General features: G+C 36.8%; 1 protein-coding gene across 2 annotated transcripts; it reads right to left on the reverse strand.

Moving 5' to 3' along the window:
- Positions 1-836: 836 nt before the first annotated feature.
- On the reverse strand, positions 837-27,081 carry PEX1 (peroxisomal biogenesis factor 1). Of its 2 annotated transcripts, XM_082276616.1 has the most exons (24): positions 26,940-27,081; positions 24,875-25,018; positions 22,900-22,983; positions 22,547-22,661; positions 21,688-22,457; positions 19,811-19,930; positions 17,556-17,679; positions 17,193-17,302; positions 15,792-15,895; positions 14,842-14,974; positions 14,071-14,167; positions 12,810-12,980; positions 11,371-11,525; positions 9,860-10,049; positions 9,413-9,579; positions 8,478-8,612; positions 7,816-7,880; positions 6,852-6,994; positions 6,671-6,774; positions 5,589-5,765; positions 3,807-4,037; positions 2,170-2,367; positions 1,691-1,821; positions 837-1,011 (listed from the first exon to the last, which is right to left on the reverse strand). In XM_082276616.1, exons 1-24 carry the CDS (start codon positions 27,054-27,056, stop codon positions 927-929), a joined length of 3,870 nt encoding a protein of 1,289 aa, XP_082132742.1. In that variant the 5' UTR covers positions 27,057-27,081; the 3' UTR covers positions 837-926. The 2 variants fall into 2 exon arrangements, with proteins under 2 accessions (XP_082132742.1, XP_082132743.1); XM_082276617.1 differs by lacking the exon at positions 12,810-12,980.
- Positions 27,082-27,248: the final 167 nt, after the last annotated feature.

The following is a 27,248-nucleotide window of genomic DNA, read 5'->3' on the forward strand; positions in this document are numbered from 1 at the left end:
ATCTTAGAAACTGCAGGAACTAATCAATGAAATTAACTGGGCTGAAGTTTCAAACAGAAGTATTTGAACTGAAGATAGTATTTCCTTGGGTTAGAGATTAAGACTATTTTGATGGGAAAGCAAAATGCTGTCGAAGGGTTGAACAGACTCATGGGAAACATCTCTAGTTTTCTTTCCTGCCTCCTCCTTCTTTCCCCCTCCTTGGTTATCTATGTCTCAGTTAAGGACCCCAACTCTTTAACAATCTCCATAGAAGACAATCGTTGTGCATAATTTTAGGATGCAACATTAGAAAGCTTCCAAGCATCCAAAATGTTTTTAACGGTCTCCAGGAAGAAAAGGTATGGATGAGAAGGTGCAGTTGCGAAATGCAACTTTGTATTCTTCTGATTAACAAACAGTGGCAGAAAACAAGATGCAATTATCTTGGTCTGGTTTTTCTTGCTATAGCTGGAAAAATGTATTCTGAAAGTATTAGTCTAGTTGCCTACCAATATACATATGAAGCACCACCCTGCTCTAAGCCCTCCAAAGGCCATTAGAGAATGACTTTACAGAATATTTAAAAAACATATCCCCCATTAATATTACAATCTATTTGAACAGATTCTATTTGTTGTGAGGGAGTCAACAGGCACAGGAAATCATTGTTAGATTTTGGTAACTAAATTGATAAAAACCAAAATTTTAAAGTTTATATGATAAAAAACTGAACAGAACATAACCAATGTTCTCTCAAAAAATTTAATATCAATCTAAAGGAAGACAATATTCTTCAAAATAAAATGTGACAATTTTACAGCGAGTTTAGAAGAAACTTATCTTCAACTGCTACATTAATAAATCCATATGAATATAAATAATCTGATTTAATCACATTTGTCATTTCCAGTTACAGTTTAGCAATTACAAGCAAGTGCAAGTTCCTAAGCTAGAGTCATTTTTTGTCCTGGTCTGAATGTTGCGCCAATCTGTACTTTCCTCTTCTTGGGATTCTGAAAATTATCATACCTGGAAACAAAACAAAAAAAAAAGACATTAGCAAATTCTTATGAAATGTGGTTTTTGTGTCTGCCTCTTCAGATGCGTATTAATGCACCACAGAACTCCAGATGTTTAAGTATATGTTTATGGAAATGAAGAGTGCCTGTCTCCTCAAACCTGGGGACCTGGAGGAGTTTTTACCCCCAAACCTAACTCAAAAGCTCTCTGTCCTGCTTCCTTTTTTTTTTTTCCCCAGCTTTTTGATCTCCAAGTCCAAGGAGACACATTCTCCTTTTCAGTATGTTTATACTTCTAAGGATTATTGCCTTTCCCAAACATACCAGCTACAAAGACCACTACAGAGGGTCAAACTCCAGCAATCTGAAAATACAAGGAGCTACTACTAAGTGGAAGCAGGAAGGACCTAGCTGTAAAACTTAGAGAGCCTCTTAACATAATACAAGGGGATTCTGGTCTGTTATTTCTAGGTCCTACATGAGTAAGAAGACAATTCACTGGTAAAATCATTTCCCTTTCCCACTATGTAACTTAATATTTCTTAAAAAACTGCTGTCAGAAGCTATCAGCTATCTGCTGCCAGTCCCCACATTTATTTAAAACCATCGTGTTTCTGATGTATAAGGAATGTGATAAGACCAAATCTCCACTGAATTCAAAATTACAAAAAAAAAAAAAAAAAACTTACAGTTCAGTAAAATGCTTCCAGTCATCCTGACTAATGGATGGTCTCATACTCTGAAGAGCAGTCATCAGATGAGACTGGGTGATAGTTAAGGTGGTCTTGGGAAGCGCTGACTGATTAAGGGTGCTGTCCTCCTTGAAAAGTGAGCCATGAACAGACAATGAAAAATTTTTACAGAAACGTAGTGCCATTGGTATCATTAGCTACAGAACCTCCTCTGTACATTACATATACAGACAAATTTATTAGAAATACAGTCACAACTTTCCCCCCTCCATGTTTATAAATAACAGAAATAGCTGTTTAATTATATGCATGCTAACATCTGGCTTCTTTTCATCAAACTAAGTATCACTTATCTTTGTTATTTTTGTTACCTAATATTTAATATTATTGCAGAAATTATTATTGAAATACCAAGAAGTGTGGGAAAACAACAGAGAATCGTTAAGACTAAATACTAATTTTAAAAAGTGCCATACTCCATTCTTGCTTCTGTAATTGGCCTTGATAGCATTGATTTCTGTCCTCAGGTGCTCTGCTTGCTGCTCCTGGTTCTCCAGGGAGCCTTCTTGAGAAGCTGCTCCAAGCATTGCAGGTTGGGAGGATGCAACATCTCTCTGAGTGACGCTGGTAAAGTCGTAAGTTATGGAGTTTGGACCGGACAAACACAAAGAGCTCTAAATTCATCACAAGAAGAAATATATCAACTCATTATGGATCCGAAAGAGCAACTCCATCATTGGGAATTAGCCAACAATTCAATATAAGCTTGCCTACACTGGCAAAAAGAGTTCTTTCTCTTTAAAATATATTTCATACATTTTTTTTTTAACAGAAAGATTTAGGTTAATATGCCAAGGTGTTTGGGCAAAAGCCAAATTTGAAATGAAGAATTTCATGTCTGGAAAATATGTAAGTATTTTTGCAATGGCCCATCTCAAAATGAATAAAGGTCTGCTAAGTCCATTGTTTTATTTACTTATGAAAATCCATGATTCTAAAATCTGGGCAAGTTTATGTAGTTAGATTTGGAATTTAAATATTCATCATGTCCAAATTCTCTGGGCACTTGATAAAATACACACCTTTCAAATTCAACAACTTTAAGAGATCAAAGTCTGTATAGAATCCTTGCTGAAAAATTTTCACAGTCAGAGGAAAACTAAGTCTTTAAAGTTACATTAATCAAACACTATCACCCATAATGCAAGATAAAATATACCAAAGCACATTAGCAGTGAGTAATTACTTCTCCAATGTCAAGGTAAGTTATTTTTGGCTTTAAGAATCAATGCAAGACAGTTGTGAAAACAGAGTCTAAGAACTTGGATTACTACTTGTAGTAACAGTTCTACAATAGATTTTGAAAATGAATTTCCCACAGATTCACATGAACTGTGAAATCATCTGTTCACTGTAAGGAGCTCCGAGGCAGCATACCCTGTTCTGCTGACCTGTAAGCCAAGAAAGGTGAGCTGATCCCTGTGCAGGTGCTGGGCAGCCAACCTGTGCATCCCTACCTGCAAACTGGCCAGAGAACATGCTGCTTGCTGTGTACCATGATACTACTACATCAGGAATTCTGATTCTTAAAGACAGTGATGGAAATTAAGATTTCGTTTTCTTCTTTACACAATTCCATGGTCTGACTATTCTATTAATACACATTTTTTTGGAAACTGAAGAAGGTTCATTGATTCTTGAGAATGTAACTTAATTCTTGAAAGCTGGATGGTTATTCTTTAGTAATAAAACTAAGTTAAAGAAAAAACAACAAACAAACCAACCACCAAAATTCAAAAATTTTGGAAGGGAACAAGCTATTTGACCAGCGAGTAAAATCTAATATGAATGCAATTTGCTTAATTATAAGGTATTAAGCATTGGGATTTTGATGTTAAACTCCAGCAAGGTTGCAGAGAAGTCCATATTGTATTTTCTCAGCTCACGTCCTTCCATCCCCATCCTCACTGTGGACTACTAAGTATTATCTGAAGACAGTTTGCAGGTCAAAGCAGACATAATTGTATTTATAAACGTAACCAGGCAAATGGTACGGTTTTTTTTGCTTCTCAACTATATTTAGAAAATTCAAGACATAAAGTGAGTAATTTACCAGTTCTGAAGGAGTTCCATTTCCCAGCTCTGACTCATAAGAGCTTCCGAAATAAAGACGATACATGTTGGACCTTGGATCTTCAGGAAGCAAGTCAGACATGTCTAAAGAAATAAGAGATTGCTCTAGCCCTGCTTCTCCATCTATTGCTGAATCATCTGAGCCACTGCTGTGGTTTAGAAAAACCATGGAAGAGAGACTGAAGTCACTATCAGAACTAGATCCAAAATCCTGTAACAAAGAGCATTACAAGAGTTAACTCGTGACAAACTACAATTGGAAATACACGAAAAGATTTAATACACAGTGCAAATGAGAATATCAATTTACATTTGACTCTAATAGTAATCTGTCTTTCTCTAGGAGTATGTTTCCAAATATTTTGCTAAGAAAATCCAATGCCTTTAAGAACTTTCTGTCTTCATGCTAGAAAAGTAATTTCAGGAGGTAATTCTGAGGTTTTATTGTTTCCACTGTCTCACACTCTCAGTAACAGCAAGTGTTGAGAAACTTCATGTATGTCTTGTGTTGTAGAACTGTACAACTTCTGTTGCAACCTTACCCTCCAAGCAAATTAGTGTCTTGTATAAAATGCTCTAGGAGACTGAAGTGAGTCTACTTTTATAGTGCCTAACTGCTGTACTCCCTTTTAGTCATAGCCAACACATTTTAAATGCTGATGTGGAAATCAAAATTGTTGCTTTAGACTGGTGTCTGCAAACCACTTTTGATTGTACACCTCTATCAGTCAAAAATTTCAGAGCACACTCTACCAAGAATATGGATACTATTGGCAAATTATATACATGTACCATTGAAGTTCTATTATTTTCTTCCTGCACATCAATGGACTGCCTTGTGCTCTCTCTGGGGTGTGCGCACACCACTCTGCAGAGCACTGCTTCAGAAAACAACCTCCTCCTATGATGGATAATCATGAGGTAGCAACTACTTACTGATGCTACAGGTGAAGGGAATGTTAGGGAAGACATGCTGGAGATCCCTCTCAATACTAAGAGTTGCATCCTCAGAGTCCAATTCCTTGGTAACAGCTGGTGCAAAAAGAATTCAAAAGGATCGCCTTCATTTTGCACCCCTGTCCCAACCTTTCCCTTTGGCCACCAAGTAGTGGAAGCCATGCCTGTCCCTGTCCAGCTAGAACCAGAGGACAGGCATTAAAAATGTGAAGAGAGGTGGCTGAACAGAGGCTAAAAGAGGAAGGATCTGTCAGTCACATGTGGGGTACAAACCTAGGGTGGGATCCTGTACTTTGGAAGTTCAAGTACCAGCTGGTGCCTGGAAGATGAGCCAGAGCTGGCCATTTCAGGTATTGCCATCCTCTTGCCACTTCTCTCCTGACCTCAATCAAACTTAATCTGTTGGAATGAATCCCTAAAACCCACCAATTTCTCGTTTCCTCCATCATCCAAAATGTGCCATCTCAAAACTGATTTTGCTATCTGCTCCTAAGAAACTCTGTGTGGGATCCCTCCTATCAATTTGTTAGTTGTTCATCACAAATGTGATGAACACATTTGGGCTTAAATAAATACATTTTACAATAAACACCAATCATGAAATGAGAAAAACCTTGTGTTTAAGAAGTATTTAAACCAATTCATTACGATATTCTTGTATTTTTCTGCAAACATATTAAAATGTTAATCCTCTGTATAAAAAAAAGTAATTTTGCTAAAAACCCCCATGGATACAATTAACTCTTTCAAACGTATCAACATAAAAATAAAGAGGAGAGACTTCTTTTATATCAGTTTTATTTACCTGTGTTAAACCTAAATTTAAATTAGTATGGATTGCCTCTAATTGGGCATTGTATAATAAAGCTTTTAGGTCAGCCCCTGTGAACTGTTCTGTTTTTGCTGCCAAATCCTGAAAGTCCACATCATTGGCCAAGGACAGGGAATGACTGAGAGCTTTTAAGATTTCATAGCGTGAATTCTGGAAAAAAAAAAAAAAAAGGTCAGTAAAGCAACCTGTTATCTTCCTTGTCCTGACTGCTAGATGGTGCTTTGGACCTGTCACCAGCCACTTCCTCTCTGAGGGAGGACAGATCATTTTTCAAGAAGATACTGTCCTAGTACTAGAAAGATATTATCCTAACCAAATGTAGTATACAGAGAATAAATTCCTCTAATAAATCTAGTCAATATCTGGGATTTTCATATATGAAATACATAAAAATATGAAAGTGAGTTCTGCTCCTCATATGTCATTTTGTAAAGAAAAGTATGATGAAAGTGCAAAACTTTTGTTTACCTGAATGATCTCAGCCTCAGCCAGAAGTTTAAAATTGGGGGGGGGGGAAGAGAGTATACCTATGCTCTTATGGCACAGGCTCATCATATGTGTTTCAGAATGAAATGATGTGGTATTTGTTAAATGTGTGAACTAATCTGAAAATGAACAGCGCTAATTTTTTCTCATTAAATGGGGAATCAAGGACACACATTGTACAGCCTCGAAGGACTGACTATGGTTTAAGCAAATGGCATATTCACTGGAATCATTGTTCAAAGAAAGATGGAGAACATTATACACACTACACTGCATCCAATTTCTTTCTGCAGATTAGTTTCCTGTTTTTTACTTTTTTTTTTTAAATCAGCTAGACCCACAGAATATTACTTAATCCAGAAGACTGTGCTAAACAGCCTATTCTTTCCCCAGTTTTATGTGAACACATTGACATAAAAATCAGTGAATTTATCCTGTTGTGTAATTGGAGCTGGGCAATCAAGTCCACTTTTTCCAGGTTTGAAGTGGCACTACATATAAAGAAAAGGCAAATAAAATCCATTAATTTGATTTTTTCCCTTGCCTCTTGTGTGAAATTGTTTCCTCACCTGATCAGGAGGTGGACAGTACAGGCATTTATCCAGTCGACCTGGCCTTAACAAAGCAGGGTCAATCAAATCCGGGCGACTGGTAGCAGCTAGCACATAAACCCCTTAGGAGAGTTCAGAAAAATGCCATTAACACCTGCTAAACTTCTGCATGAAGAGGAGCACACAGGTGAATTGGTACCTTGCAAGCCTTCCACACCATCTAACTGAGTCAACAGCTGGTTAACCACTCGGTCGGTGACTCCTGTGTTGTCGTGACCTCGGCGAGGAGCAATAGAATCAAACTCATCAAAGAAAACAATGCAAGGCTTAGCTGCCTGAGCCCTAAAATGGAAAAAAAAAAAAAATAAAAGGAATACTTATTTTTCTGTTTAAGTTTCATTCACAGGTACAATTGCTTAAAAGTATTGAAGGTAATTGCTTTTTGGCTTCAGAGAACAGTTGTATTTAATGACAGAACAGAAAATCTGATTTTGTAGAATTTAAGAGCTTCTGAAGAACTGGATTGCAATACAGTCACTGCTCATTTTTATAACATACTTTTCACTCACTTTATCATTCTAAGTGCTCAACTGTCATATTAATATACGTGAAAAGTTCTAAAATCCAATCACGGCAGATGAGTTCTTGGCTTACAGATGTCTAACAGAAAGACTGCCTACATGATAACATGAGAAGCCAAGGCTGTGTAGGATGTGTTGGCATTAGTGAGCACTGAGGGCCAGTAAGAGCAGATTTGTAAAAAAGAACTACTGGCATTGAGGACCTCAGTAACAAGTTTAATATGACCCTATGTACTGAGTGTGCATTACTACTTGGAGTAACTGTCTTCTGGAATCATCTGAAAGGAATTCAGGACATGTTTTCCAAGACAGTTCTGTGATGTGAACCAATGCATTCTAGCTGGAGACAACTGGGAGTTCAGCTTCAAAAGCACATTCCTGATTGGAGCCAAAACGTGCAGTTCTTGAACAATGAAGGCCAGGATGAACCTACCAAGATACACACATCTGGATCAGCACTACTGATTATTTCAGATGCTTTTATGATCTGATGCTGTATCTCTCCTCAGACAACAAAATTATTTCTTTGTGGTTCAACCAATGAAATTAACTGATAACATCACAAATCTTTACAAAACAAACCTGTTGAAGATATCTCTAACTGCTTGTTCACTTGCTCCAATGTATTTGCTGAGCAGCTCTGGTCCCTAAAAATATATAATCAGAAAAAACCACTCACAACATGTTTCTTAGTTTTAATGTGTAATTCAACATCAGCATATATTTTGTTTACTAGACTGAATTTTCTTGCAACAAGACAGTGGCATCTTTGAACAGAAGAGACAAGGGGTCTAGATAAACCAGAAGAATTTTTCAAGCATTCTAACTTATTTAAAAATAATCATTTCCATTTTTGTACCATAACAGAACATATGTTACAGAATCACAAGGCAAAGGTTTACACTGTAGTTTAAAAAGGTTTAAAATATATTGCTCAATTTCATTGTACAGTGGAATCAAAATTTGGGGTCTTTTTACAAAAAATGAGAAACTAAGAACACCTAATTAAATTTTATAATTCCGCCTGATGAAAATAGGTATACAAAAAAAAAAAAAAATCTCAGTAATAAAACTGTTAAGTTCCAGAAATCAGATATACAGAGGGCTATTCAGAGACAAGCAAAATTTTAAATGTGAGCTTCTTACTTTAGTTTTTTTGCCCTCAAGCACACAGTTTCAGGTATTATGTAAAGTTACTTCATTCAGTTAATATAATGAATCAATTAATCTTAAACTCTTGCTACCTTGATGCTGATGAAATTCATTCCACTCTCTCTAGCAACCACTCCTGCCAACAGTGTTTTTCCTGTTCCAGGTGCTCCATACAGCAAAACTCCTGATCTCTGTCGTATGGGCAGGTTTGCAAATAATTCTGGATACTGGAAAAGAGGTTCAATGTGATACCTTCTAAAATAAGTAAGTATTCTGTAATGTACTGTAACATCACTGACTAGTGATGACTTTTGTCTAAACAGAATGCATCTAGTTTATTATATCCCCAATATTATCCCAACAGCTCATTTGGACTATTTTTAGTTTACCTGGGGCTGAACTAAGTTCCTAGGTTTACTAGGTACCTAAAATACAAACAAGTGGGATTTTCTACCAAGAGGAAACAGGACAGAATAGGGATGGACTAGAGCTTTGTATTGTCCATACTGGTAGTTCTAAATTCCTATTTTAATCACTGAATGATAATGATCAAATATACTCCTCAGTCATTTCTCTGAAGAGTCAATGCTCAATGGCTTATCTCAGTGTTCAAGTTTTAAGCAAGGCAGAAAGGCCAAAGTGAAGTAGAGAGAGATTGATGGATTGGCATTCATCCAAAAGGAAATACTCCTCTAGCAAAAGCACTGCACAAAACACCTGGAAATGTTGTCTTTACAGAACCTAATTGCAAACCCTGCAACCGAGTGTGGCAATACTCCAGTATTGTAGAGTAACACTTGATTTGTAGTAAAGCTCAGCTATTGCCTTTTGTATTTGGAAGAGAGAAGGGGAAGAATAAAGTGTTTTCTAGTAGCTGAAGACAGCTGAAGATTGGAAAGCTGCAAAAGTAGCTCTAAATCATGCCTGTCATCTTTCTACCAAACACTGTGCCACACCTCAAAATATAATTCTTCCCTACTAACATTATGTACAAAATCCAAGTAACTAATTTAAAGGAACTTAGTACCTTTGCAGGTAACATGATGGTATCCCTCAGCACTTGCTTCACATCTTTTAAGCCACCAATCCTGTCCCAGCCAAGGTCTTTAGGTTTATGAAGGTTGACATTTCTCAGAGCTAATGGAGTAAAATCTTTTAGAGCTTTCTGAAAATCCACAGTTGACAGGTTCAAATCTGCTTAAAAAAAAAAAAAATCCTGAACAAAACCCAAACGCAAAAACTGTCAGTAACAATTTCCTTACAATATGTAACAATTAAATAAATTTTAATAATAAAATAGAAGATATAATCATAAAGTATCATAAAATATAAAATATATTCTATTATATAGAATAGAATATATATATGTATATATATAACAAAATATAAAAACTGGGGTTGTTTCTGTATTATTCCACCAGTTCTGGATAACAGAAGCAAGACTATGAAATAAGAGATTTTTTTGTCAACATACCACCATTATCTGATGCATTCTGGTTAGAAGCACAGGTATGAATGGCACGATCAATCAGCATAGTAAAATCTCTAGCAACAAAACCTTCTGTTTCCTTTGCAATACATTGCAGGTCAAGATCAGAAAAGTCCTTCGGATGAGAATTCAGTTTCTTCTTTATTATGGAATACAGCATTTCACATCTTTGCTTCTGAAAAACAGAATTGTGCAGCAAGTGCATATTGAGTTTGCTATTTATATGGAGTTCAAGAATTCAAAAAGTAAATAGGTATGACTCAGGAAAATTTCCTTACATATTTGTGTAATGCCAAACCCTTATATAACAAAAATATAGCAATATAAACAAATGCTAGTTCTTCAAGTGCACTTCAATAAATTCACCAGTTTTATAACTTTAAATATTCACCTCACCAGAGCTACTTTAAATTCAACAGCAATAATGAAACATCCTTCCCTCTCCAGATTCTACTGGTTTACAGCCATTTTTTCTGTTTCACAGGAAACAGAACACAATTCATTTTGTCAATATGGGCAGAGAATATGTCTGAGATGAAATATATTGTGCCAGATAAAAACACTTCAGATAATTTGGTATCTTTTGAGATCTTGACTTTTACAGTGATGTGTCATCCTTATTTGAGTATTAGTATTAAAAACAATAAAATCTTGTTTTTTTAAAAAAAATTTAAATATTTATAAAAAATAATATCAAGAAGACTTTTAAAAAATAAAAAATAAAATCTAAAAGACTTGCAGGAAGTGGGAGAAAGTCAAACTGCATCTAACACAGTATCCCCTGCTCAGTGGCTTTTAATTGCTGGGCTGTGACCAAAGACATGCAGACAGGAACAACTCATGTTAAATAAAAATGAGTCCTTAGGGAACGAGGGTTTCAAAGTCTCTGCTTTCTCCTGCACAAAAGTTAATACTGTGCATTTTTATTTCTATCCATTTTTCTTTTCAAACTGGACTGTGTTCAAAAGTAGACTGATGGTATTACTATGGAAACAAACCTAAAACTGTCCCATAAATCTAACGTTTAGTTTTATTAACGTTTTTAAAATACACGTTCTAGGGACATACTTATTTCACTGAGCTGGGAAAAAACACACTTCGTGTTTAATTTCATTTCTCTAACTTGATGACTTACATGTTTTACAAAGCTGCTCCTTTTAGCATCCCCTTAGAGGTAACAAGGAGACATGCCTATCTCACCTGTGCTAGACAACCAGACTTGTTTTACATTGAACTGAAATGCCCTCTGAATACACCCTTCTCTTACTACTGAGGAGTGGGGCCAACTGGGAGCTTTCATTGGATTTTTTTTTTTTAAACTTTATAATGACAGATATAAGTTCTGAGGTATTTAAGTATCATGAAAGAACTTCTAAGATTTCCAGATTTTTTTCTCATCTTCAGGTGTAACCTATTATTTTTGCAGCTGTTCCACCATCATATTTGAGACTCCTGGCAAGGCAAACAACATTTTAACCATTTTAATTTGAATTTACCTGATCTGGAGATCGGATAGATTTGAAGCACTGAAATACATGAGTTCCTTGTGCTGAAACCAGGGAAGGATGAAGGGAATGTTCAGACTGACTTGTGGCAATTAGTGCAATCAAACTCCCCATGGAAATAACTTCTTTCATCAGATCTTTCAAAACTAAACACAGAAGATGTTGCTGTATGAAGTGCAAAATAACAAAAATAACCCTAACCCTGGAGAGTAGCATTAGTGAACACAAAATGTAACAGCTTTGTAATACATTATTTTTATTCCCGTGTTTACAGTTGTTTTTTTTAACTAGGGGGAAAAAAAGGTATAGTGAGTCTCTCTAGGACAGCATATTCCATTAAGAAAATGCCATCAGAAGTGCTTTTTAAAAGCTGATTTTGTAACATCACTGATGACATCTACTTTTGTGTGGTATTACTGCCTCCATGCAAACAACAAAGGAAAAGTTATAAAAACAGATCTTAAGCCTAGAAAATAAGCACTCTAGGAAAAAAGTAATACATAAAAGTAAAAAAAATTAAGGATTCAAGGTAGACCTTCAAGAAACAATCTTTAAAACTCTAAAGCTCTGTTGTATGCACTACACCTTTAAATAAAAGTATTAAGAAAACCAAACAATTCTGCATGTAAGTTAAGAGCACATTTTTAAGGAAAAAATTATAGTAAGATTTTCTGAACTTCAGAAGTATTTCAGTAAAAATTATGCTAACTCCCTCAAACTGAGCTAAGAAATGGAAGGTGTTTTTTGCTATGGCTTTATTAATCTTGATCATTTAGATTAAGTTTTAATTTGCAATTTAGCATTGTGTAGACTTCCAGGAATAAAAGGGAACCTTATACAGGATGTCAAACTACAATTGATCATCTTATTTTTAACATTTGTGGATTGTTACATTGTAAAACAAAACAGAAGTTCTATAATGTATAACAAGTAGGATGATAAAGAAGTTGGTACTCATCTAAAAGAAGCTGGTTCTAACCATCAGTAAGTATCAAACTGATGTATCACTGTAATTATAAATAATAATAATTACAGAAAACAAAAAATCAATTTATCAGTAATTATTAGTTAAAGATTCATCTGCAGTTTGTAATCAGTTGCAACATATTTGAGTGTATGAACAATATAAAAAAGGAACGGAGAAGTCTCAAGCACTGGCAGCGGTACTGACAACACCACCACCACAGCAGCAGCAGGGGTGAAAGTGCATTGGCAACGACTGCTCCAAGATCCAGAGTGGATTATTTTGAACCAGCCAGGGGTCCACAAATGCCTACCTACCGTAATTTCTGAGTCTCTGCCTGAATATCACATGGTCCAGAGGCAATAATGATACAGACAGAATTGTTCAGGTAGGACAGTACAACTCAGGTGCAAGAAATTCTAAGTTGCATTATATTTCTATTCAGACACAGGTAGCACAGTATTACCATAAGCAAGTCTATTGCTTTGAATAGTTTCAGGGCTGTTCTCATGCTCTGGTGTAGAAGGTACTCCAACAATGTGATCAAGATCATCCATCAAAAGAATGGATGGTTGTCTCCATGCTGCCTCTAAAAAAGCTTCTTCCACATTTTTCCTTATGTTTACTAATCTTTTTCCTAAAACAAAATACTATTAGAATGACACAAAATATCAGGAAAAAAATCAGACTGACTACATCTTGCACACAATATTTTATTTTGTCTATCTTACTTTTACGTCTATAAATCCAGATACCAAGATTAAACCAAAGTCAACAATTACTAAAAAAAAGAGTCCACATCTTCAATTAAAAAAGTACTAGAAGGTTCCACAAGTTCTAAAATGAGATCAATCATCTTACACTAACCACTATAGAAGTCTACAAGTCTAATTGCCAGACAGTTAAAACCAGAGAAGAATCAGCAGCACTCTAATACAGCTACTGAAGAATCCAGCAATCAGAAGAATTTTCCAGAGCAAAGGACCTAGCTCATTATTAATCTTTCCCCTTTTCTCTGGTGCAAGGAATTCCAGCTTAAGTAGTGAATTAAGCAAAAACAATATAGCGGGGCCATATAAGGGCTCTGTAAGAAAACAGTTGAATGTTTTCTGCCCTTGTGACAGCAAGACTATTTAGAAAAGCCAGTGAAATGCAAAAGCAGAAAAAAGCCTACTTTGTGCTCTTCCATCTTTGTGCAAAATACTTATTTTAAACTCCCAAAAGGAGTCATCTCATCATCTATAATCACCAGTGTTAGATGACTATTGCCAAATACACTAGGTTAGTAAATATGCCATCCTAAACTAGGTTTCATTTGGTTGTTCGATCCGTCTTTGGTGCCTGTGTTATCCTTTCACTGAGTACAGGTATCCTCTAACACCTACAGTTTGTTAACATAGCATTTGTTTCAGCTAGCATAGCAAAAAAACCACACAGTTCAATTTTTGCAACTTCTTCCTATTCTGTAACAATCAGAAATGAGCATAGCAAGCACGGTTTGAATTTAGTGGTGGTATGTGGGACAAAAACTGACAGAAGTGTGAAATAAACTTACAGCAGCTGTATTTCCATCAGACTGTTGAAGATACTAATTGTGGGGCCTCAAACATCCTTGCAAAAACAGCAAAAATACTAGAAAAATTATTCAGACCAAATGTACTAACTTCGTAACTGTGCCTCTTTATTGTACAGCAAGCATTCGAGATTAAAAAAACCTATTATCATACCTCTTAAAGCTTTACAATCAATTACTTCTACATGAGCATCCAGTCTAGCGAAAGCTTCTTTGCAGATGGCCTTTGCTAATGTTGACTTTCCACTTCCCTACAAAAATAAATGTGAGCTAAAGTAAATTGACAGAGCCAATTCCTTGTGTTTCTATGTTTTTGTCACAATATGCACCAGCCAACAAGCTGGGGAAGCTGTACACACACTGGGTTTATTCCTCAGTAAATGTATATATGTATTTTGCCTCTGTATCACTTGGTAGGGACCAAAGCCCTGGAGTGAAACAAAGATAAATTCAGAGTAGATACATCCAGTACGGTGCTCTGATTCCACTGAGTTCAGTGTTAAGACATCTGCTACGTTCAGTGAAGTATGGTATTAAATGGATCACTGTAAGAGGCAACAGGAAAATAACAGTATCAATTCCACTGCCATTTTATGTTAGAACACAAGAGGAAATATATGCTTATTTTCATTCAAATACTTCAAAGGCAACAGGTGCTTATCATAATATAAAGACAAAGTAGATTAATCCCGTACTGAAATTGCATTGGTAGCAATCTTTAAAATGCACATATATATACATATATATATATATATGTGTATGTGTGAGTGATGATGTTTTACTGAATTACCTCTGTTCAGTTTTTTTTCAGCTTGCTCTTTATTCTTTGGAACGTGCAGAGTATCAAAGAAAACTAACACAAACTGTTTTGTAACTATGGAAAACAAGGTGCAAGGGTTTGCAAGGTGAAAGCAGAAGTGTGTACCTTTCCTCCTGTGAGAAGCACCCCTCCACTTCGTAGTCCCACAGCAATAGCAGCCAGCTTTTGAGATAAAGGACGCCCCAGAAGGCTGTGGCTTATGTGTTCAAATAAAGATGTTCCTAATTTGTCCACTCCTCTGTTGGGTAAAGGAAACGTTAAATGGCCTTGGGCAGCATCAGTGCGCGCTATGTAGGCAGCAGAAGCTTGCACTACAAGAAGTTAGAATGCTGACAGACTGTATTCTCAGTTGCCTTTCCAGCACTGACAGCACATATCACAACACTCCAAGCCTCTCCTGTCTCCTCTGCCCCATCCCTTCATGTTTACTAAACAGTACCACTGTTTTCCCTTGTACTAATGACCACAGGACTCTGCATTTCTCTCCTCAGCTGATGATTGGGATAAAACTTTTAGGAACTACAGTTCTTTGAGATCCTTACTATTAAATGCAGTTGAGCAAATAAACAGGTTGAAGTTACTGGGAGATAAGGATTGGCAGACTGCAACTTATGAAAAATTTTGTTTCATTTGAATACCCCAGCTAAAACCACCCCACTATACTTTGTTGCTACGTAGAAGTCTGTTCATACTACTTAGAACAAGAACTGCTGAACTATCAGTATTTCTTCTAAAGCTCAGTTCTGAATTTCCATGCTAAGGCAGTCTCAGTTCTGAGACTTCCCATCCTACTGACAGACATGCAGAAATTTTCAGTATGTGAGTACCTTTAGACACATGAGGTTTTCTATTCACAGCAGTTAAGACTGTTCAAGGACAAAATTAACCATCTGCATAAACTAGGATGAAGTCTGAACCTGACACAAGCCAAAAGATGCAGAGTTTTGCTTAGATCTGGCAGAGTTTCTAAAAAAGTCTGCATTTCCACCAATGTTACTTTTTTCTAATTCTCCTTCCCATTCCCTCCCATGTTTTTGTCTATGAAAATGTCTCACCCTAAATCGCTTAGTTTGTCGTATGGAAAGTTCTTGTCTCTATCAGGCATAGGTGGCTGGTTGTCATCATCATCAGCTTTCCTACTTAGAGGATGTAAAAGAACCTACAACAAAAGAGAGTTAGGACTTTAGATGAAATATAACTGCAGAAGAAGGGCATGAAGTGGCTAGACATTTCTGGAATTGTGCAAAGAAAATGCTGCATGTATGCTTTGCTGATGCTTACTGTGCTTGAAAGAAAGGTGCACTGGAGAAATGGAAGACATATAACTACTTCCAAAATACAATCTAGTGTTGACAGCAATTTAATAATGTAAGATTAGATTTTGAGCCAAGTGCTGTTTATAACAGACTGTGCAGCCCACTATCTCTTTCCCTACCTGCAACTTGTTCCTTCTCCTGTGCCATCCCCTGTTCTGCTGGAGAGCTCATGAGGCAGAATACTGAAACAGATCAGGTGTCTGACTAGGTGAAAAGTAACTTGACAAAACACCTGGTATGAATTTTTCCATTTTATTCACTAGTACGGAAAGCTGGGCAGGCAAACAGGGGTTACAGAGGTTCACAGGTAAGAACAAGCTAGTAGGAGATGTTGACACTGCTATTAAGAAATGCATTTTGCTCTTTAATCTTAGTACCAGTCATTTGAACAATTTCTAGAAGCCTTCTTGTACTTACTACCAGTAAAAGAAAGCTCATATTATTATTTTTTTAACAAAAATTCTAAATCTTCAATCTAGTTCTATTCTAAACAGCCAAAAGACACCTTAATTCTCCACTAAAATGTCACTGTATGTTTAAAAATGAAAAAAAAAAACATTATCCCACCTATAACCATAACCCTGCAGTAATGGGCAGTGGTTCAACCAGAATTACTAATGGAAGCAGTAATTCTAATATTAAATAGAAATATTTATTCTCCTGAGAAATAAAATATGGAAGAAACAGAAGGCACAGAAACTGTATCAGAGAAAAGGCAGGGTGAGTGTGGTAGGTTTGAATGGGGAATACGTCTCATCTTTGCCAGAACAAGCTACTGTTCCTGCCAGAAACACTGAGCAGTGGTGTAGTTCCCAGGGAAAGAACTAAGATGGTACATATACAAGTAAGTATAAGGATGTTCAGACTTGTACAGTACCGACTCTCCTCTCTTCTAACTGATTTTTCTGAGAATTTGATGTGGAAACTCTATGAAACTCAGTAACAAGCATGGCACGCCTGGAATCTCAGCAGGCCCTCAAGCTACAAAGTAACATAAAGGATGCAGATATAATTTAATGAATAGACTAACATTATTTACTTGAAAAGAGAAACTGAAATACATTATATACAAAATACAATATATTTTAAACAAGTATAACAATTTAAATTACTTGATACCTGATATTATGTGATATTTACTTGTATATTTGTCTTGTGCAGCAACCTGGGACTTAGTATAAAAATATTCTCAGACTTATTTTCTTCAATGTGCACGGGATGCGCTGCATTAAGGACAAACTCCTCCATTCCTGTAAAACACAATGAACAACTACTAAAACTCCAAATAAATTCAGTTTTCATTCCTCACAAGATAAAACAGATTAGAATACTACTACAATATAATCCAAAATGAAAGAATAAAAAGGGTTAATCATTATTAAAGAACACAAGCTTATACTTTCCATGAAAAGAGGTATCAGTTATATTAAAAGGCATGCACAGGAATTGAATGGTATACTGGCTAAGTAAATCCCATAGTAGACAGGACAGTATTATCCTTGCCTTCTTTAACAGACAGGTGTATACAGTCTGTGCTTGTCATTAGCCATGGGTGATCATCATCAGTGGAATCCTGCAGCCAAGAACTGAATGCACATCTAACATCATCTTCATGTATATCTTTATGCTAAATAGGAAAAAGGAAAGAGGTAAATAAAACAAAACTGGGTATTAATAAGTAAAAATGTTTTCTTCCTATGCATGGGGCATTTATTTCTCTTATGGCAACACAGAGATGGAAGATGTAAGACTTTTATTCATTTAGAAAACAGCATTTTGCCAACAACCACCATTTCTATCAGCTGCTCTAGGGAAAGCATCTGTGCAGCCCCTGCTACAACCACAGCTGAGCATTAGCCCACCTCTAAAGATTTTTCCTCAAAACACTGACATGAGGGCAAGGAAAAGCTTTTATTTTTGTTTTACTTTTCTGTCTTGACAGATCCAAGGGCACTGCTCAGACCTGACCCTGGGTTTGAAGATATGCATCAATATTAACCTGAGACTTATTTCAGGTGCTCACTACACCCCTCTCTTCCCTGTATACCCTTTTCCTATAAAACGAACCCTGGGCTCATCCAGTTCAGGGGCATCACCAACAAACTTCAACAGGCAGGCAGAGACCAAGGAACTTACCCCAGAACAACTAGGTAAATGGAACAGGAAATGAAATTGAGTCTACATCCCAGATCTCTTGGCTAAGTTCCTAATGTAGAATTCCTAAATGGGAATTCTACATAATTCCCATGTAGAAAAGGGGGAAGCAACAAAGATCCTGGAAGCAGTGTTCAGAAAGAACAATGAAAGTTACTGTAACAATTCTTTCTGCATTTTTCTGGTATTTTTCCAAGAACTAAAGAAACCTTTAACTGAATTAGAAAGAAAAAGGAGAAATCTGTATAGAAAATGTACAAAAGCACACATAACTACATTTTTACAATTTTAGCAGATTACTGCCAGAATATCACAGAATTTTCTGAGTTAGAAGGGACCCACAAGGATCATCAATTCCAACTAATAATCCTTTTATCTCCAGTATTAAAAAAATATGCAGTTCTTCTGTAGGTAAGAAACCAAGTTAGAATATTGGGGATGAAGAACAAACCCACCTAAGCCTTGCTATGATGGCAAGTGCTGTATTTAAAGCTTTGAGGAGGAGTTAACACAGGAAATAATCAGGCCAGTGCCACAGTATGAAGAAAGTATCCCACAAGTTATGATGAAATACAGAATTCCAGAGATATATCTGATGGACTGTGAGAACTGGCACTAAGTATTACTGTCACAGATGCTCACTCAGAATACGTCTCACTTATAGGAAAACAAAGGGATTCAATACTGTAACTTAAAAATTTAAATATTTAGCATAAGGAAGAGAAAAAAGGAAGTAATAAACTAAACAGCACATACAAATTACGGTAATTTCACTACCATTGTCTGGGCATTGCAGTGTTGGAAAAATTTAAACATGTCTTCTCCCAGGAGACTTAAACTGGATATTCACTCCTTAACTCTATGACTCTTCTTCTGTTTGGTGTTTGTTTTTACAGGCTTATAGACATACACTTAATATTTGCTAGATTTGAACCCATATTAATGAACAAATGAAGGTCTGATGCAAAATTATTATTGATTATTGTTGCTATTTTGACAGTGATTCTTTATAATTGAGACCTAATTTAACAAAAATTGTATATTTTCCCTACCAATGTCATTTTATTAAGAAATACATCAGAAATTCTCCAAATCTGAGAATAATGAAAAGCCCTATCATTTTAAATGCGCTATGATTTAAAGGTGCTATATCCTTTAACAGCTTCAGGAAAATGAGTCAAAATTCAGAAGTTAAATTTTTTCCATCCTCTGTGACATCTACCAGTCCCTTTAAATAGAAAATTATTACAATTAGCATTGTAACTATTTGGAGTTATCTACTAAGAGTGACGCAAAATTTAATGACTTGATGTTTACAGTACATTGATCAAAATACAAATACTAGATAAGCTCTGTTTAAGTAGACCATAGCAACTTATTAACTTAAATTTACATAGTAAAAAGAAAAACCAAGAAATTATACACAAAAAAAGAATTCCTTAGTAATTATTTCTATAGTCAACAACAGACAACTTCCAGATCTTCACCTAACAAATTAAAACAAACAAACATAATGCCCCCCACCCCCCACTGCAATTTGACCAGAGCAACATTATCAGTTTCCCAATACATGAACAAGTACATGACCAATAATATAAACTCACTAAGTTCTGTTTGGGCTGCAGTGTAAGAGATACAGGAATTTTAGGAATAGATTCAACTGACTTAATTCGGACTGTTGAATGTATTTCGATACGTAGTTTTTTTCTCAGACCATCTGGAATCTGAAATATTTAAAATAAAAGCAAAAAAAAAGAAGTATTAAAAAGTAAACTAGTTATTACATTGCATATATAATACCACATCAATTTCTTCATCACTAATGGAACCTCAAGAGAATTACGAAGGAACTTATAACATTGACAGCGATATCCAAGTCCTACTCTTACATGCACACTTCTAGTTACCTTTTATCCTATTTGTGAAAGTGCTCACTACAGCTGACCTCCTAACTTCTTTAAATAAAATCCAAAAGCTAAAAAAATAAGTAGTAGGAGGAATTCTTAGAACACTGCAAGAATGCTCTTAGTATAGGAGAAAAACAACAACTTAGTTTCATTTGCTGATTAAAATTAATTTTACATAGGCAGGTAAATATACACAGACCATTACAGAGACCAGAACTAAGCACACCTGCAGCAGAGAGAAAGAAAATCCAGTCTCCCTAAATCACACTAGTCAGTTTGCCCCTTAAAGGAAACTCCTTTCCAATTAACCTGTGTTAGTTTAAACAAATTTGAAAATATCTCATAAATATTTATTAACTGTGAGAAACTTTATGATTGCTGGTGTGGGGCAAGAGAACAAAGAATGCTAAGTAATAAGAGAACAAAGACCACTTGGTTAAGAACAAGGATTATTCAGTCGAGGCAGGAGAGATGTAACAAAGTTTCTAAAATGTAGCAGGTAGCAGAAGCACAGCAGTTTGCAGAAAAAAATTGTTATACAAGCACTTGTTTTAGGGAAAAAAAGCTGATGTGAATATTAGGAATGTGATCACTTATATTATTGGTTAGCAGACACGTGAACAGCTATGCTACTGGCTATCCAGGCTCATGTTATTCTAACCTGATAGGGAAAATATTATAAAAGCTATATACACTTTTAAGAAATGTTTCCGGTTATACCACGACTGAGGACCATAAAGAATTCATGCATCACATGCTGGCATTCAGAAAATTGTTATACCTGTCAGAAGATTTCATGGCAAAGACCACTGCAAGCTCTTGCTCTCATTCTTAACAGCAATAAATGAATGGTGAGAAATGTATTATGTCAAAATAGTCAAATGGTGATTTGGAGCACATTTTTTTTTGTTTTTGTTGATCCCACATGTGCTTCCAGGAAAGAAAGAACATAATCAGGCAGTAGTTCTATCAGAACAAGCTGAAGTGTAAGTATCTCCTCAACTGGACTTGTGCCACCTTGCAAAATGGCATATAAAATCTAGAACAATTTAAATTATACAAGATGGTTATTTGATATAGAACTTTAAGATGTATTTTAAAGAGTGTATAAAAGGACTCACAAACATCATGTAGCACTAGGATATGTGATCCCATTACTTTAGAGTTTGATGACCCCTAGGGTGCAAGGCACATTTCAAAGAGTTAACTGATGAAGAGTCTTATTATGCAGTACGGAATCTATGCAAATAGATACCTTCACTTTCTCATTAATACAATGGCTACCCACAGATTGTGAAGAAAGCATATATTCCTTCCAGAAACGCTGAAGCATTTTCCTCATTTGGTGTAAAAATGCTAAGTGTGCAGAAACCCAGAGCACACTGTACGTCTTGGAGGATGACTTTAAGTAATGTAGTCCAGAATGAGTGCAAAGCAAACAGTATTTGATTCTAGTAAACTCGAGAGATTAACACACTACAGCCCAAACCCACATGTTAAGTAGCCAGTTCACAACTATCCAATAGAAAATATTATAAAATAAAAAGCCCAAAATATAGTGTGCTCAAACTGACCCAAACTCTTCCAGCATGCAAGGCTTCCCCATTGTAGCCATACTCTATGACACTCTTTAGGTCTTCAAATCCATTCCAAACGATTTGAACAACAGACCCCTCACTGGATGCTCGACTGCTATTAGAATTAGAAGGATTTTCGTCTTGTGTACTAGTCAAATGATTTTGCTTTTCAAGTGGCAGATTTTGTTTTGCTTCTTGATGACGCTGTCTTGGGGAAAGCAGCTCATTGATTTTCCCGTAAGATACTACAGGATTTGGATCCAAATCAATATATTCTAAATTCCATGGAAAAACATGAATAGCATTGCATTTCAGAAATTCATGAGTGGTGGATACATTCTGTACACTGGGAGGCTGGGACTGACATACTCTAAAAATGGAATCCATGCGAATTAAGTTCAGCAGCTTGTCTTTGAAGGTGCTCATTTCATCGTTATCACACAAAGTCTTTTGTTTCTGCTCAGATGTATTAGAGAAAATGTTTCCTATGAAATTCCATATATTAGGGAGAACACTTGAGCCAAACGTCATGTTTGCATCAGCCTCACTCTGATCAAGGACTCCAGGCTTTAAGTAAGGTTGTTTGGCAAAAGGATCCTTTAGTGTTTCTTCTTGGTCCATGTTATTTTTCACAAAATTTTTGAGCAAGATGTCACTTTCTGAGGAAGGTGTGCTGGTGATATTCTCAGGTCCGTGTGTTTTGGGACATATCAGAAGCTCCGTGCGTGGCTCTAATCTCCCATATGGGGCTGCTGGCACAAGTGTACCTAAGTATGAACAAAAGATGCCAATGAATGCATCCACTCCTGCAAAACAGCTTACTGGAGGTGCCCTGAGAGCCTTCAGTGCTGCTTACCGATCCTGATGTAAACATGGGTGTGCTGCTCAACCCAGACAGGAAAGATGGCTCTTGGAAACACCACTCGAATCTGGTCAAGAAGATGCCTTTCAAGAGAGGAAGCGTGCAGCTCCTGGGGAAATGTGATACCATTATAAATTAAATACCACATACATTTTTAACATTCGTTTGAAGAAAAAAACCGGTGTCTTTTTCTAATACACCACTTGGAATATAAAAAACAACTAAACACCACATTTAGTATTTTCTTAAGAGGTTGAAAAGAACAGGGCATTGTGCAAAAAACTGCTTGAGTCAGAATCTCTGTCATCTGTAAGAAAAGAACATAACAATGGAAGAGGTTTTATTACCAGAATTTCCCAATCATCTGCGGTGAGTGGTTCCACTTCTACTTGCTGACAGGACGACACATGGGAACAGGGCTCAAGAAATACCTGGCAAAAGTAACACCAAAATATTTAACTCCTTATTTTTAAGTATATAAAAGCTCCACCTTTATTTCAATGAGAAAATTGCTATCTTCTTTGTTACATGTTTTTGCTACTTGGAACACACACCATCTTAATGACACTAGGTAATTCATAAGCAGATGAATGCTCAATGGATGGGAAATGGGTCCTATTAGGCTTGGGGACGTCAATCAACAGTGAGTATGAAAAGCATCAGGAGCTGTATCAGGTGATAAAAAGCAATCCATTTTTAATATACCTTGATCACATAACCATCTGTCCATTTTTTAATCTTTATTTTTAAATCCCCAGGATTTTAGACAGTTGAAAAATTCATTGACTTGTGCACAAATTTAGACAAGGCAAAACCAGTTAAAAAATAAGGAAAAAGTACAATAGAAAAAGCAAGCCCAGCTCCTTAATGAATAGTTTCATAGGAAGCAGCTCCACCTCCACAGAACAGTTTTAATGTCGTGTGTATCAGGAGGAATGGTAAAAGCTATTGTGGCTTAGGTCTTTCAGAATGCATTAAATACATACTTCAAAAGTCAGTTTTTGCAAAAGGCTACATTAAAAAAAAAAATCAATTTTCAAACAACATATTGCAATTAATTTTTACAGAAGTGTCATTAATTTTTTCCTGAGATAAAACTAGTCACCTGTCCTCCGAGAGGATTACACTAGGTCACCTTTTACAAAAGCGACAATCAGTTTCGAATTTCTCTATGTCCTTAGTTTGAAGTAATAATTGAGACGAGTATCTTTTCCTCAGCACAGTAAATAGAAGATCATACTATTATGAAACACAACAAACATGTAACTCCTGAATCTAAAACAATGGTGAAACAACCTAATTATTCATGCATTTATTCAATTGTACAGATACTATTCTCAGGCAACAGCTGGGTGAGGTTTTCTTGGGTTTCCTTTGTCAATTGTTTTCCTGTTGAAGGCTATTAATTTCTGGAACTAAAAAGGGTAGATGCCTGGCTGCTCAACTACTAAACTGGAAACTGCTGCAAACAGACACATAATTTCTAGAGAAAATATGTTAAAAGAGTAAACAAGGTAAGATACACTGCTCTGAGTCACATTCTTTGATGTATTCTATTATGTTGAACAAAATTTTGCATATAAGAGAATAGGCATATATGAATATACTACATGGTAACACCGTGTAAAGCAATAATTTTCTCTTCTTGTTTGTTTAAATCTCGACCTATTAACAGAAAAAAAAATCCTTCAATTTTGAGATTTTGGTGGTCTCATTTCAGAAAACTCTGTCCGCCTCTTGGGCATCTCTTAACTTCTGCCCAGTGAAAGAATTGTTTACGAGAAGTTTAACAGTGCGCTCGAGTGTAAGAGGTGAATAGACAAGAAGTGTGGGGGTGTATATACATATATTCATAAGAGGTGAATACAAATAGAGAGGACACACAGGGAAATACGGTGAAGGGGTGAAAAAAGGGATGAAAATTTAAACCCCAAGTAAATGAAACAAGAATATGCAGAAGGTCAACAGTTACTTTAAAACAACAGGAACTCCAAGCAAAATATTCCCATTCCCAATTTTTCAATTTCTTTAAAGTGTATTTTCTTAAAGTTAATGTCACTGAAGATAGTTGTTCCAGCCCTGCAAAGACCTACCCACAAGCCTCTTCTACCACTGTTTAGGCAATTGTTAACGATTTAATGAGAAAATCTTTTAATGTTCGAGACATTTCATGACAGTTAACTTTTCTCATGAGCAGATGTAAATGAAGAAACTGTCTAAATACACACAACAAGGTCATAGCTAACTCATGAAGTATTACCTTTTCACTTATCTTCCAATATACTCTTTGTTTAAATAGAAGACAAAGATAGTATTTCAAACCTGTTCTCCATCTCTGATGCCAAGTTTCTCTGCCAAATGTCTATTAATCTCTGCAATATTTTCACCCGGGTGACCTTGATGCCTTGTTTCTATCCAGCTCAAAAATATCGGCTGATGACCACAGGAAACTTTCACAGCTTGACCCTATGAGTTTCAAATAAAGAAAAGAAATTAATATAAAACAAGCTAAGTAAGATGACTATTAGACGACCTAAACTGTATTTGCTTAGAGAGATCAAAGGAATAAAGATATTATCTGGATTTTACACCTTGTTTGCACAACTGTCAACACAGGAGTGCATGTCAGTTTCAATTCTCAAACAGCTTTTTATTTTTATGGACTATTTTTAAGTAAGAAAATTAATTGCTTTTCCTTTCTTCTGTATTACGGGGTATCAAAAAATATTTTACAGAAATGTATAACTGCACATTTGTATTTCCCAAATGAGGAAAAGAAATAAACATATACTTTGATTTCACAAAAATTATAACATTTACATGGTCTCAAAAAGTGCTTCCATGACATATTTAAAATAAGTCAAAAATCACATTAACTCAGACCAAAAAAAATTTTATCAATCTGTTTCAGAACTTCTCACGTATTTTGATTTCAAACGAAGAATTTCAATATATTCAGTCAGTTTCCATAAAGAGACTATATCTTACATTATATCATTCAACTGGTAATTTCTGTAGTTTTCAAAAATTACTGGTTTTATGAAAATCAAGTGACCAAGACAATGTACACTGTGGATATACCACAGATTTAGTTGATAACATGGTGATGTTCTGTTCTTTCTCAATGGTACTCTAATAATTTCAAGTATCATTTGACCTTTTCTTGGTAAACTCTGAGAACATTTTCAGAGAATATCTACAGTGGTTCTAAGATCCTTTTATCAAATGTAATATTTAATTCCCTGTATTCCCACAGATAAAGCATCACTCTGAGTGTCTAATCTTCACACAACATTGAGTTCTGTACAACATTTTGTCATTCAATTATCTAGTATCTTCTCCAATTAGATTCAGCTTTTGATTCCCTTTTTAACATTTTTATTCACGAGATGTATTTAATACCCTATTTCTATAAAGTTTTCAGAGATCCTATCTTTTCATTTTGCAGCTCAGGTTAAGCAAAAGCAGGAGTCCACCATAACAAACGATGTACAGAATGGCACTACAGAATGACTTCAAAGCAACTGCACTCCCTTCTCCTCTCTCGCCAGCAGATCTGTAAAACACTCAGAAACTGCAGCTGAAATGAAGCTCACATTTAATCCTGCACTTCTTCCAATTCCCCCAACCTCCTTCTACTACCCCAAAGATGAAAGAGCAGGTTTTCACACGCCTACATTGTTTTCCTGTTGTGAAATGTCCTCTTTGGCCTTGGGAAATCAGAAGGTTACCCACGCCGACGGAGGCCTGCCGAGCCAGAGAGGCTGTGCCACGACTCCTGTGCTTTGCTCGCATCTTTGTCGGCTCATTCCTGCCATTTCCACTCTTAGTTCTGTGTTCACGGCCCAAGAGTCACACGGTGTCTCTTCCCCCGTTTCCACGTGTGAAATGTTATTTATAATGCAAGGTGCACTCCCCGCATCCTCAGCGGGACTTTGTATGACGGTAGTCCCTTTCTACAGTGTCACATTTTATTTATGTACACCAAGAATGAGGATTCTGCATGGTCTCCTACCTGAGTTACATATTTACACATTAATCGCTTAATGCTGGCGAGTTACTGTGAAAACTGGTATGAAATAGGGAGTGCTGAGAGAGACATAGATGCCCACAGTGCCAGACCACGTCGGGGAAGAAAAATTCCAATCTTTCCCGCTTTTTATTAGGAATGGGTGACGACACTGGGCCACGCAGGAGGCGAGGGAAGGAGGGGTTCTCAGATGTCTCCCTGTGAGGGGTCCCGGCTGCAGTGAGGGCTGACTCGTGAGGGAGGAGAGAAAGGCTCTGTATCGCCAGGGCAACGCGATGCGGGGGTGCGCTCACGTAATCCTCCCTGCCTGCCTGAGGCGTCCCTCCGCCCGGGCCCCGAGCGGCGCCGCCGCGGTACCTGCTGCAGGCGGAGGAGCGAGGCCAGCGCGGGCGGCAGGTGCAGGAAGCAGTCGCGGGTTCCGCTCAGGACGACGGTGGCGGCGGCGGCTCCGCCGGGATCGCCACAGCCCCACATAGCCACGGCTGCCCGACTCCGCGCGCCCGCTCCGCCCGGACACAGACCTACCCACCCGGGGCGGGCGCGGGGGGGTAATTCTGCCTGCCACCCCCCGGACAGTGGTACAGCCCACTGCCGGCCAATGCGGGCGCGGCATTTCCCCGCTGCCCGCCGCTGATTGGCTCTTTCGCTGCGGACAGCAGCTCCTTC

Source organism: Coloeus monedula, assembly GCF_965178545.1.
Source record: "Coloeus monedula genome assembly, chromosome: 1".
NCBI classification, from domain to species: Eukaryota; Metazoa; Chordata; class Aves; order Passeriformes; family Corvidae; genus Coloeus; species Coloeus monedula.